A 13,862-nucleotide genomic window follows, 5' to 3' on the forward strand; every position below is an offset into this window, starting at 1 on the left:
CAGCTGACCTTGGTTCCATCCTGGAACCTCATATGGTCTCCAAAGCCTGCCAGAAATAATCCCTGAATGTAGATCTAGGAGTAAATCCTGGGTATAATCCAAAAACAAACAAACAAACAAAAGTACTTAGTGGACTGAAAAAAAATCATTTTAAAGAAATTTTACTACCAGTATTCATCAATAGCATAAGTAGAGGAGTTGGGTTCAGATAACTGTTGCAAAAAATAAAATCTGAAAAATACATTAAAAATAAAATCAGATGGGGGTGAGTGGAAAAAAATTAGGGACATTAGAGCGGGAAATGCACTAATGGGTGAAGGGTGTTGTACATTATATGACTGAGACTCAATCATGAACAACTTTGCAGCTGTGGAAAATTAAAACAACTATATTAGAACAACCTTATTAACTATGGTGTTTAAATATAGTAATTAATTTTTAAAAAGCTCAAATAAAATCTTATGTAAAATTTGATGGAAATAATCACTTAACTTTTAAAATGTCTTAGCAATCAATTAAAACTAATGACAACATATATGAAAGACCAGCCAATGCAAAGTAACTCTACACAATAGAAAACTTCCATTTTTTTTCTCTCTTTGTTCTTTCCTTCTAATTAAAAAAAAAAAAAAAAAAAGATACAAAAGAGGGGGAAAAAACCCAACTGAACCATTATGAAAAAGTCCATCTATAAGCCAGTTCAAACTGCCATGTTTATCGTCAGAGAGTGAATCAGAAACAAATATACCTTCAGAGTAATATTTTTCAGCAGCGTGTCCTCTAGAACAGCCTGAAGCTTCCGGTTAATCTCCAGCGAGAGCTCCAGCGTGAGGCCACTATCGGTGGGGTGGGAAGTGTAGAGCGACGCCATAATGCCACCCCGACGGCTCAAGTGCACTTTATTAAAATCAGATGCCTCCGAAGATAGTGTGCCTGATTCTTCCCGTAAAATATAACTCTGAATTATTCTGCAAAACACAACAACACAATCAGCCATGTCCTCGCAAAATTAAAAACAATGGAATTTGCAAGGGTCAACTAATCATCAACATAAATACCTCTTAGTAGCAGAACTATATTGAAAAACAAATTGGCCGTCGACAGCTTAACAATATGTAAATATGCTTTGTTATTTTTCTTTTACTACTTTGATCAAAATGTAAGTGTCATTATTGCTCTAATGATACTTGATTTGCCAGTTCCTTACTATTTGTATTTTATTCATTTTCTTTCATAAGTCAAGAGCAGATTTCTCTAGGCTTGGGTTACTTCCAAATAAAAATGTTGAAAGTTGGGGCTGAAAGACAGCTTGAAGGGCTGAATGCATACCTGCATGGGAGAGGTATTAAGTTCACCCAGTCCCAAAGGCTTCCTTAAACACTGAATGTGGCCATGGGGCCTCCAAGCCCCACCAGGATGGCCCTGTGCCCGCAGCCCTCCTGGGCCCAAGCAGCACTGGATCCTAATACTGACCCAGGCCCAAATTGCTACTGCATCCAAGCACCTTTGGGGAGCTCCCCGCAAACCAGACACCTCCCACCAGCAAAATCACAATTAAAGTCATAGTCAAGTCCTGCAATATGAAAAGACCTCTTAGGTGAGACAGCTCAGAGGGATGAAGCCCATTCTTTGCATGCAGAGCCTCAGGTTCCATTCCAGGTACTACATGGTCCCCTGAGCCCTGCCAGGAATGAATCCCAGGTATCAAGTAAGGAATACCACTGAGGGCGGCCTCTGAACCAATAAAACCATCCTTCCTTGAATGCACATATATTTTGGAGAGGACTGTGGTGCAGTGCAGGCCCTTGAGACAGAGCTTGCTTTGCCTTCCCTGCCACTTAAAGAGACTACGGGATATTTAATAACATGATCCAAAACCCAGTTAACTTATCAACCAAATTAGAGAGCTCCTCAAATTGGAGAGCTGAAAATAAATCAGATATTACTAAGATGCAGACACCATGAAGATACTCCAATAAATCACCTTCTAGGTTCTACCCAACAGGAAAAATAAGCCCAGAATCCCATCTCACTCTCTAAACCAGTATTGAAAATAAGAAGTTAATTAAAATAATATTTTAAACCAAAGTCATTTAGTGTCTTAAAAAGAGTTACTATCTACTAAATTCCACTTAAGCTTAAAGGAAAGGTCTGTATTTTTCTCTTACCTCCCTCTGCATTAGTGATTAATAAAAAAAAAAAAATCAGTATGAAATCACTACAATTCAGAATTTTTATTTTTTGTTTGTTCTTTTATGTTTGGGCCATACCAGCAATGCAGAGGTGTTACTCCTTGCTCTGCACTAGGGAATGTCAGGGATCAAAGCCAGGTAGACCATGCGCATCCTACCCCTATGCACTATCACTAGCAACAAGAATCATCTGTTTCAAAAACAACTTCAAGATAGGAACTATTCTAGGGCCAGAAAGAGATAGCATGAAGGTAAGGCGTTTGCCTTTCATGCAGGTCGGTGGTTCGAATCCCGGTATCCCATATGGTTCCCTGAGCCTGCCAGGAGTGATTTCTGAGTGTAGAACGAGGAGTAACCCCTGAGCTCTGCCGGATGTGACCCAAAAACAAAACAAAACAAAAAAGATAGGAACTACTCTAGATACAGATAACATTACCACACCAACACATACTTAGTTTTTTTCCTAATTTCTTCAACCAACTGTTTGATGTGGTCCTCCATAAACTCTATCTTCTCATTTTTCCGGGCATGTGCTTTCTGTAGTCTGACTATCCTCTCAATCAGCATGGCCTTGTCTACTTCTGGAAAGCTGTCCACAGCGACGGAGGACCCAGTGTTTTCTGGAGATCGGTCTTCTGTACTGCTCCGAGCATTAAGAGACCCTGGGGGGAAAATCAGTTCCTGAATTATACTTAGTCCAGAATCCTCTCAAATATTGAGTACTATCTCTTCTACATCTATTATTTTCAAATATTCACTCTAGTAAGAGTCATGGCACATGAGTCCTAGCTGGTCTATGTTCTTATTGTTTCTGCATACAAGAAACCTGAGTACTGCTAAATGACCCACAAATACTCAGTCTGTAATGTCTCTCAGAAAAGGAATGAGGAAGGAGAAATAAACAAGGAACAAAATAAAAAGTCAGATTAACACATCTTAAGTGATAGCAAATTTAACCAAGAGAGACAGAGACAGTTAAAAAGAGAAGTGAGAATAGTCAGTAACAAAAAGCAAAATTAATAAATAATAAAAAAAGAGAATATAGTCAATGTCCTGGAGCAAGATTCTTAGGCTCAAATTCTACTAGTTCACTTCTGAATGGTATGCTTTTGGATAAAGGGATGCTGTAGCCACTTCATCTTAAAGATCAGATTATTAACTTCATGAATTGTCACTCTCATCTAAGTGCTTATAACAGTGCAGGTAGGAAGCTACATATCAATAAGTTACTTTACTTACTGATAGATTTGGTACAGAAGAACTTCTGATTCTTTTCTAATTGTGTTTTGTAAATTTAAGACAAACTATCTTAAGTCATAACCACTGGCAAAGCTGGGATCTAAATTGCTTCATGTCATTTTTGAGCCTATGTTCCTTGTATTACTTATTTCCCCATTATTCTAACAGTAGCAATGCTGTAATAGTGGGAATGACATGCAAAGGCATCAAACTATACCTTATTGATGTGAGTGGACACACAAATCTGAATTTTGAAATCGGTAAGAAAACTGTTGTCTAGGATAAAGAAATAAGTAAGAAGAAGAGGGAAATATTGCACTTGAAGCCCTGAACAATGACTGGAGCGAGAATACTGCACTCTATATTATTGCGCACAATACCCTTTTTCTCACTCAAAAGGAAAAGAAAAGCATGCTTATCATTTTCAAACAAAACTTTTCTTCCTTACACTCAAATCAACAAACAGGGGCTGAAGTGATAGCACAATGGTAGGGCATTCGCTTTGCATATGGCCAACATAGGATGGACCCCGGTTTGATTCTCAGCATCCCATATAGTCCCCTGAGCCTGCCAGGAGCAATTTCTGAGCACAGAGCCGAGAGTAACTCCTGAGCACTGCCGAATGTGACCCAAAAACCAAAAAAAAAAAAAAAAAAAAATCAACAAATAACTAAAACCACTCTAAACATTTTACCTGATGAACTAGAGCGACTCCCCATGCTGCTGCCTTCTTTATCACAGTTTCCATTCTCAACCTGCTCCAATTTTCTTCGTGCTGGTGAAAAGAGAAATGGATTATTCACTGCAACTACTGCCACTTGTCCCTCTTGCAAATGTTTACATATAAACCTACACTGTATATAATTATATCAAATTCTATTCAATAAATAGAACTGCATGAAACAAAAACATTTCATTTTAAAATGAAATCAGAGCTGGAGTACAGGATAGTACAGTGTTTGCCTTGCATGCAGCCAACCTGGGTTCGATCCCCAGCATCCCACATGGTTCCCCCACGCTACCAGAAATAATCACTGAGCAACACTGCCTGTGGACAAAAAATGGGAGTGGGAGGCAAAGCAAAGAAACAGATCTAGATTTCACTTCCAGCTCTGAACTACCATGTGTGAGTAGCCTGGTGCCCCACATAGAGCACAAAACCATTCTAACACACGTAGAGACAGAATTCCAGAATTTATACTTCATCCCAACTTCTATTTAGGGGGGCAGTACGCCTAGTGTGAACCCCTGGTGTGAACTAAGGGATCAAACCCAAGGCTCCCACATGCAAGCCTGAGCCTTGGAATTTATATTTCAGGTGTTTGTGTTTGGTGCTTTTTGTTTTTTAGCTGTGCTAGAAATGAAAATCCACACATAGACAAGGCAAGTGGACTACCACTGGGCTGCACAGCAACCTGTAGGTCTTTGGTTTTTTTGTTTTGTTTTTTTTTGTTTTTTTGTTTGTTTGTTTGTTTTGGTATTTGGGCCACACCTGGCAACATTAAGGGGTTATTCCTGGCTCTGTGCTGGGAAATCACTCCTGGCAGGCTGGGGGATTGGGGGGGAGGAGCATAGAGGATGCCAGGAATTGAACCCATGTCTGCACCAGGTCAACCATATGCAAGGCAAATGGCCTACTGCTGTGCTATCTCTCCAGCCCCTAACCTGTAGTATTTTAAGTAACATCTGGTAATGATGTTAATAGCCAGGGATTACTACTGGCTCTGTGCTCAGAACTCATTCCTGATAGTGCTCAAGGCTCCTAAAATTTTATTGAAACGCCTTGTCTTTAAATTTTTCTATTTTTAAAGCCAGAGAGATACTTCCTTGCATGTAGCCAACCCAAGTCGGCCCACATGAACCCAGATTAAACCCAGGTTCAATCTTCAGCATCTCAGAGGGTCCTCTGAGCCCTACTTGGAGTGATTCCTGAGGGTAAAGCCAGGAGAAAGCCCTAGATATGGCCCAAAACTCAAACAAGTAAACACATTTTCCTATTCTTCCTGTGTTTTCTAATAACATAACAGAATACATGTTTACATTCCATAAATATATAAAATTACAAATTATGTTGGAGAACAGAGGTTAAAAGATTTGTCACTGATGAGACCAGGCCAGGAAGCAAGCAATTCAAAGGGCTTGGGGACATGCCTATCATGCACAAGGCCCAGAGTTCTACCCCAGGTATTACATATTTCTGAGCACCATAAGCATGGAACCATCCTGCTCAGAGCCACCAAGTCAAGCAGCAAGAGGAACAGACCCCTTAGCAATGTTTAGGAAACTCCCCTCCCCAGTTTCAACGTTATCACTGTAAGGTACTAAGTTCTTCCATTTTCTGTGATTCTGTTGGTAAATTTCCTTTAGTATCCAAGATGCTATGAGTATTCATTGAACTACTAAAATACTAAAGAAAGTTATAATTTAGTTTATGAATATTTTAAGACATCGATGCTTTATGAACAATGAGGTAGAACCCCAGTGTAAAACTAATACTTCATACACAATGATCTTAATAATAAAACCATCACCGTCCCGGCACAGAAGACTCGTCTACCTTGCTGGAGTTGTTTGGCAAGATCCTTGATGCTCGAGGCATGTTTCCGTCTCTGAGTGACCAGCTCATCTTTTAATTCTTCTACCTGGATGCCCAATGCTTTTACTTCCGTTTGCCTACAAGTGAGTTCAGCTTGCAGAGTCTGGACTTCCTCTTTTCGCAGTTCTTCCTCTTTCAAAAGTTTGTTTTCCTAATTAATATTAAGGTTGTAAAATATAAATTTTAATATCTCATTATTTTCATTATTAGCTACAGTTTAAAATCTTAAAAACTTTAACCCTTGAGGGGACAGAGCAATAGCACAGCAGTAGGGCATTTGCCTTGCACATGGCTGTCCCATACGGTCCCCCAAGCCAGGGCTGAGTGCATAGCCAGGAGTAACCCCTGAGCATCACCAGATGTGGCCCAAAGCCCAAATAAATTAATAATAATAACAACAACAACAACAATAACAATAACTATAAACCCTTGAGAGTAGATTTCTATCAACCTTCCTTAGGAGGTTTTATTTTCTGAGCTTCTCAAATTCCTCACATAATGGAGGGAGTAATTCCTGGCTTGCCATTTTATATAGGCAAAAATAATATGTGCCTGTATTTGAACACAGCTCTCATAATTTTAAGAGTAACTTGAGGACACTCTCAGCACTTGAAAATATCAAATTATTTTTATCTATAAAATATAGGAACTTGAAAAACTATGTATTTAAGAAATACTATTGTGGGTCAGAGCAATAATAATTCAGTTAGTAAGGTGCTTGCCTTGTATACATCCTAGAGGGTTTGATCCCCAGCATCCCCTCTGGTAGCCTGAGCCTACCAGGAGTAATTCCTGAATGCAGAGACAGAGTAATCCCTGAACATCGCTGGGTATGGCCCTCAAATCAAGCCAAACAAACACATTCATTTCAGTTAGGAATGACACATGACCTTGTTTTCATATTTTCAAAGTAAACTCTTCACAATGATTTTTGTTAAAAGTTATTTAAGGTAAAAGGAAATCCAGACATGTCTCACAACAAGTGTAATTACTAGAATGTTGAATTTCCATAATGAGGAGCTTAAATCAGATTAAAAAGCTCAGTGGTTGAGCAATGCTCTGCAAGCAAGGCAGAGATCAGGTTTGCTCCTGAACACAAGGTACCCTTAAGCACAACCAGGTGTGACCCAAACACAACACAGGAAAAAAAAGTTAAATAAACTACTGTTAGGCTTATCCTACTTGAGAAACTTTATTTTGCTTCTTTCTATATTGCTTTAGAATTCAAATATGCACTTATACTTACCAAATTCATATTTGTCTGTTTCATTTGTTCACATTGGCTCTGTAACTGACTTTCACTACAGGAAAGTTTATCAAATTGTGATTGTAAAGAATTGGATTCAGACTGAAGTTGTGCATTCTTACTAGTGAGTTTTTCTGTAAACAGCAGTAGCTCAGATTCTCTTTTCCTACTGCCTTCAATGTCTTTTTGTAGGTCATTAATCAAAGAATTAAGATTTTCCATTTCTTCTTTCAAATTTTCAATTTCTTGTTTACCTCTGAAAAATAAAGTTTATATCAAAAACATTAAATTTGGGAATTTTCACCTAATAAAATGCCTTATAAAGATGATTCGTATTCATTAATCCAAATACTCATAAATATCTAATACAGGCTGAATCTACTGAGTTAGAACCATTAAGTGAAGAAAATCAAAACAATTCCTACATCCTGAAAGCTGTTTAGTAGGGAGATTCTGTGAGTGTCACCAACATTGTGCTGATGGAAGCCCAGAGGATGTCAATAACCCCATAAAAGTGATGTTTCACTATTACTTATAAAGGATGATAAACTTTCCCATAAAATTGCAATTCAGACTTCTGGCACATATATAGCTTTTGTGAATCTCTCCTACTCTGATGAGAAAGCACATCTAAAGGAACAAGGACAGTTATTCAAAATAATTTACTTATAAAGAGAGACAGTGGACTGACTAGATTTGGCTACGGCTCATTGTTTATTTCTTTTTTTTTCCTCCACCCCTCTATTTCTTGATGTAAAGGAAAAACAGGAGTCAGTGGGAAAACAAAGTACGTATTAAAGTGGCAAAGATGGAAAGAAAATAAGAAAAGGACTTTTGATTGGATCTCCCGAATAATCAATATTGATGAAGGTGAAGATTGCATTCTATCCTATGGCAAAATCAATAAATACTTGTCTGCTGAATACAATAAGGGAAACAGGGCATATAGGGAGAAGCAAGGGGAAGTTCACTGATGGTATTCCATAAGAAAACATCCTAATTTATGATGCTAAAAAAGAATGTTAACTCTAGACCAGGGGTCTCAAACTCAATTTACCTGGGGACCACAGGAGGCAAAGTCGGGGTGAGGCAGGGCCGCATAAGGGATTTCAAAAAAAAAAGAAAAGTCCTCAAACACCATTATTAACAGTTTTAATTATTCCTTCTGAACATGAATAGAACACTGAGTGAAGATCATGAACAGTTCTTCTGAACATGGCATCTTTGCCTATTCCTTGCTGCCAGAGACTTGACAGCGCTTCTTCTCACAAAGCTGAACCACATTTGGCTTTAGAGAGGAAGCAGTTGAGACTCTCAGTATGGCTTGAAGATGATCATCATTAAGTCTAGACCTGTACTTTTGACTTATTGAAGTTCAATGTGGAGAATAACTTTTCACACAAATATGTGCTCCCAAAAAGGCACATGGTGCGCTTGAACATTCGGGAAAGCTCAGGGAAGCTGGGGAGCAATTCTCTCAAAAATTGCCCATGCATGTCTGCTTTTCCACTAATCTCCCTGAACATGGCTTTGAGATCAGAGTTGCAATGCAGTCAGTGAGCTCCATTTAAAGCATAGGAGAGGCATCTTGCACATCAAAGGAAAAGGGGTCCACAAAAATTTGGAAAGTGGCTCTGTGCTTTTTGAAGTCTGCAAATCTGTGATCGAATTCCTTCTCTAGCTTAAAAATAGCATCAACATATTTCTCATCACTGAATGGCATGCCTGCATCCACAAGTTCCTTGCATGCTAGGAAATAGCAAAGATTTGTCTGAGAGAGCTGGGATTTCCATAATACAAGTTTTGTAGAGAATGCTCTCACGTTGTCATTGGCAGCACTGATAAGCTGCCCCGGCCTTGTAACATCTTGTTTAGTACATTCAGCTTATGTGTGATGTCAACAAGAAAAGCTAAGTCCATGAGCCATTTGTGATCACTCAACTCAGAAATAGCATTCCCAACCTTCTCCATGAAGGTTTTCACTTCTTCTCTCAACTCAAAAAATCTTTTCAGGACATTTCCTCTGCTGAGTCAACACACCTCGGTGAAACAAAGCACATCTCCATATTCTGACTCCATTTTCTCTAAAAAAGCACGGAACCTCCTGTGTTTTAAGCCCCTGGATCTGATTTGGTTGATGCATTTCACAACAACAGACATCACAATGTCACACGGCAGGCATTTACTGCAAAGGGCCTGCTGATGGATAATGCAGTGAAGAGCAATGGCCATCTCTACACCCTCCTCTTCAAGTTTTTTTTGAACAAGTGCCACCAGTCCATTTTTCCTCCCTGTCATCGATGGTGCTCCATCGGTTATTATTCCAACAAACCTCTTCCGTGGCAAACCTGCAGTCTCAATGGCATCACACAGATGCCGAAATATCTAATTAGTGGTGGTCTGGCCACACATTGGAATTATTGTGAGCAGCTCTTCTCTCAATTCAAAATTGCAATCAACACCACGGACATAAATTGTGAGTTGTACAGTGTCTGTTATATCTGTGCCCTTGTCAAGAGCAACTGAGTATGCATCAAAACATTTGGCTTTCTCACACAGTTGATGATAAATGTCACTTGACATGTCAGAAATGCGCTCTGCCAGTGTTGGCAGAAAGGCAGATTTTGCTAAACTGACCTTTCTTTTCCGGACAGATAATACTTGCAGCCTGTAACATGCATTTTTAACAAGCTCTCCTTCTGTGAATGGTTTCCCCGCCTTAGCAATCATCTCACTAACCATGTAACTAGCTTCGACTGATGCAACATTCTCTTTGGTTGCTTTCTTGAAGAAATCTTGTTGCCTCATTAGACATGCTTTAAGACTGGCAACCCACTTGGCTCTCTCATTTCCTTGATATTTTGCACATTCCTCAGCATGTTTAGTTAAATAATCAAATTGTATTCCTTGTGCACTGCAACTTTCTCTGAGCAAATAAGACATGTGGGGATGCCCCTGTACTCAACAAAGAAATACTGCCTCTCCCACTTTTCCTGACACTGTGCTCGTCATCAATTTTTCTCTTCACTGCAGGCTTTGATGAAGTCATGATGAAGGTATGACAAAATCTAATTCTGTAATAAACTTCTCTACCTTCTCTCCTTTAGGCCTCCAAGAATGCAAGGGACAATGGGCAGGGGCAGCGGAAATGATGTCTGCGCTAGGCGCAAAGTATTCGGTAAGCAAATAATCGTGAATACTGCGATATTTGAAAGCCGGCCGTGAGCCACAAAATGCTATATGGAGGGCCGCAAACGGCCTGCGGGCCACGAGCTTGAGATACCTGCTCTAGACTGAAAGCTATATGCATACAAAATAGAGCAATATAGCGATCTTTCAGAAATGTGAGTTTATAGATCTGTACAACAACATGTGAATGCTAAGAATGAATAACAAAACTAAAATCCTTTGTCTTCTAAACTGTTATTGCTAAAACTTAATAGAAACTTTGATTTTTAGAAGTCAAATGAAAACTCCAAATGAAATCCAAAAAAGTTCAAATGAAGACTAGAATTAAGTTTTAGCTAGCAAAATTATTCTTGATTAATGCAAAAATTATATATAAAAATAGAAATCAGAGGTTGGATATAAAAGGATGCACAAAAAGAAATCACTCATTTTATACCTTTGATGCTGTTCCTGTATCTGATCCCCAATTTTCACTTTGTCCAATAAATTCTGTATTTCAGCTTTTTGGCGGTTAATTATTTCCCTGTATTTTGATAATTCATCTTCTGTTCTTAACCGTTCATCTTCAAGACATTTCACCTACCAAATAACCATCATCAAGGTTAAGTGACAATGTTTTCTTATTCCACATAAACTATATCAGAAAGTGATTATATGCTGATAAAATATACTGCATTCTAAATCAGTTTAAATTAACATGAAGGAAATATAATGGGAAGTGAATAAATAAGAGTTTCAGTCTCAGATACTTGTGATTTTGCTCATGATTGGCAAATTTTAGAATGTCCCATTAACTCTGCTGCCTCTCCACTTCCACTCCAGAGCAGATATACCTTTCCATTACTTAAAGAACTGGCATAGAAAAGAAATGGAAGAGTCCATTTGCAAATTATTTAAGTAATCACAAATACTTGTCAGCCTGTTTCGAAATGAATGGCATTCAAGAACAGTATCTTCATACTCAAAAAGATACTAAAAAGGGATTATTATATTGGGGCCGTGAAGTGGCGCTAGAGGTAAGGTGTCTGCCTTGCAAGCGCTAGCTAAGGAAGGACCGCGGTTCAATCCCCTGGTGTCCCATATGGTCCCCCCAAGCCAGGGGCAATTTCTGTGCGCTTAGCCAGGAGTAACCCCTGAGCAAATGGGTGTGGCCCAGAAAGCCAAAAAAAAAAAAAGATAAAGAAAAAAAGGGATTATTATAATTAATACTATAAATACTGGAAAGGGGTTCATATGCTGCTAAAGATTAAAACTGTTTAATAGACTATTTAATATATTCAAGAGAGCCTACTGTTTCCTGGCACAGTTCTACTTCCAGCCCTCTTTCTAGTCACTTTTCTGAGAAGACGCCTTTATGTGTGTCAATGGGAGAAAGAAGACATTTTCACCACTTCTGTCAAGCTGATATTCTACTCTCAGTGTTTTGTTTTAGAAAATTTCTCTATAAATATCTTCCTTCCAACAATTAAAATTCAGAACAAGTTACAACTATGCACCCTTCTAAGCAGATTTAATTACCTTGGTCCTTAGTGTGCGCAGCTCATCCATGCCCTCCTTAAATGTCCTTTTCAGGTCTTCTAATTCCTTTATTTTGGCATGGTGCATCTTTTAAAGATTGGGGGAAAGAAGCCACAAATCATTATGTATTAAACTAGACCTTGGGGCTAGAGAAATTGTAGAGTGAGTAAGAGGTGCTTGCCTTGATGAGGCCAGGCACCCCAGAAAGTCCACCAAACTCCAGCCAAAAGATTTAAAAATATTTGACAATGGACCAAGAGCATTGCTTCACATACCAAAGCCTGTGGCTCAAACCCCAACTCTACATGCTTACCCCCTCCACCACATCTCTAGAAATGAACCCCTAGCACCATGCTCACAGTAGCCCAAGCATTCACTGATGTGTCCCCAAAATAAACAAAAACCATGTGTTTTTGCCCACTTTTCCTGTATTTATTACAAAATCTAGCACACACAAATAACAAAACTACTTACCTCAAGTTGGTCTGATTTTTCTTGCATTTGCTTCTCTAGTTCTCCTTTTGTAACTCGAAGCTTGGCATCAAGTTCATTTGATTTAATTTCTTCTGATTCCTAAAGGAAAGAAAAAAAGTATTTTTTAAGTTTTATATTCTGAAAAGTAAGAGGTTTTGCAATTGGATTTACTTACTAATTGCAAAACACATAGATGCAACTAAGTGATTCCTGCACTAATAATTTAAACACATTAATTTTGCACAAATAAGAACAGCATACAAGGCAGAGAGAGAGTAGTTCTCTACTCTCTAGAGAGAGAGCAAAGCAAGCAGGGCACTTGTCTTGCACGTGGTTGGCCTAGGTTTGATCCCCAGCATCCATGTGGTCCCCTGAGCCCACCAGGAGTTAGTCCAGAATACGGAGCTAGGAATAACCCTTGACTGCTGCCAGTTGTGGTTAAAAAGTTTCCACCTTTACCCCCCAAAAAAACAAAACAGCATACATAAGAGAAAAAAAAAAGTCCATATTCCTCTGCTTATGCTCTTCATTATTCTGACATAGTCAAGTATTTTCATTTGATGAAAATACTCCCCTACTCAGATTCCTATTCTTAATCTTTTAGTAAGTTAACAAAGGAAATAACCTATAATTCATTTAACTGATTTACTATGTCGACATTAAAATTTACACACAAAATGTTCTAGTGAAATGAGAGCACTGATATTCAGCATATTATTATCAACCTATTTGAAAAGTTATTCATACCTGATATGTTTTTATCATATCCTGACAATTCTTTCGGATCTGATCTGCTTCTTCCTTGGCTTGTGTTAACTTTGTTGTTGTTTCTTTAAGTTTATCTTTGGTTTCCTGTGTTAACAAAAAGATAAAAACAAATTGGTCACAGCTATGTGATGAAAGGTCAGCAAAGATCAGAGGGCAGGGAAAGTTCTTGTCTGAGCACCACCAATGAGGGTTTGGCCACTAAAGTGTCTTCCAAGTTAACCGAAAGCTATTAAGCAAAGTCCAACTTGAAAGGGTTTTCAGCAAATTACTAAAGCCAATAAGACAAAGAAGCACTATTCACACGGGGTAAAGACAGCTTGGCTTTAGGGTCATGGTAAGGATTCAAAACTGCCTTTTGACAGACTGATGCAGCAATCTGGTTTTTGTTCCTGACCACTCTCGCCTATAAAATTATAATTCGGGATAGCTGCAGGAACTACTCTCCCATCAAATCAAATTACTTTTTCTGGTTTTTGACTCTTTAATTCAATCTGTTCCCCTTTCAACTGCTTTAAGTGTCATCCTTCCTCCACTTCCATTTTGAGAGAATTTATTCCTCTTTCAGTTCCACTTTACTGTTGCTTTGTCTCCTTCACTTCCTTATTCTAATATACTTTCTAATTCACTTCCGAATCTAATG

The 13,862-nt window shown here is 38.6% G+C and overlaps 1 protein-coding gene across 1 annotated transcript in view; it reads right to left on the reverse strand.

Moving 5' to 3' along the window:
• CCDC186 (coiled-coil domain containing 186) overlaps window positions 1–13,862 on the reverse strand; it is a 47,172-nt gene that overhangs the window by 8,656 nt on the left and 24,654 nt on the right. Inside the window, exons 6-14 of the mRNA XM_049764424.1 lie at window positions 13,202–13,306; window positions 12,455–12,553; window positions 11,981–12,067; window positions 10,899–11,041; window positions 7,274–7,529; window positions 5,989–6,178; window positions 4,126–4,206; window positions 2,644–2,854; window positions 749–968 (exon numbers count right to left, since the gene is read on the reverse strand). Coding sequence (XP_049620381.1) covers window positions 749–968; window positions 2,644–2,854; window positions 4,126–4,206; window positions 5,989–6,178; window positions 7,274–7,529; window positions 10,899–11,041; window positions 11,981–12,067; window positions 12,455–12,553; window positions 13,202–13,306 — 1,392 coding nt within the window. The remainder of the gene's footprint in view (window positions 1–748; window positions 969–2,643; window positions 2,855–4,125; window positions 4,207–5,988; window positions 6,179–7,273; window positions 7,530–10,898; window positions 11,042–11,980; window positions 12,068–12,454; window positions 12,554–13,201; window positions 13,307–13,862) is intronic.

This window comes from Suncus etruscus, chromosome 17 (assembly GCF_024139225.1).
Source record: "Suncus etruscus isolate mSunEtr1 chromosome 17, mSunEtr1.pri.cur, whole genome shotgun sequence".
Lineage (NCBI taxonomy): Eukaryota > Metazoa > Chordata > Mammalia > Eulipotyphla > Soricidae > Suncus > Suncus etruscus.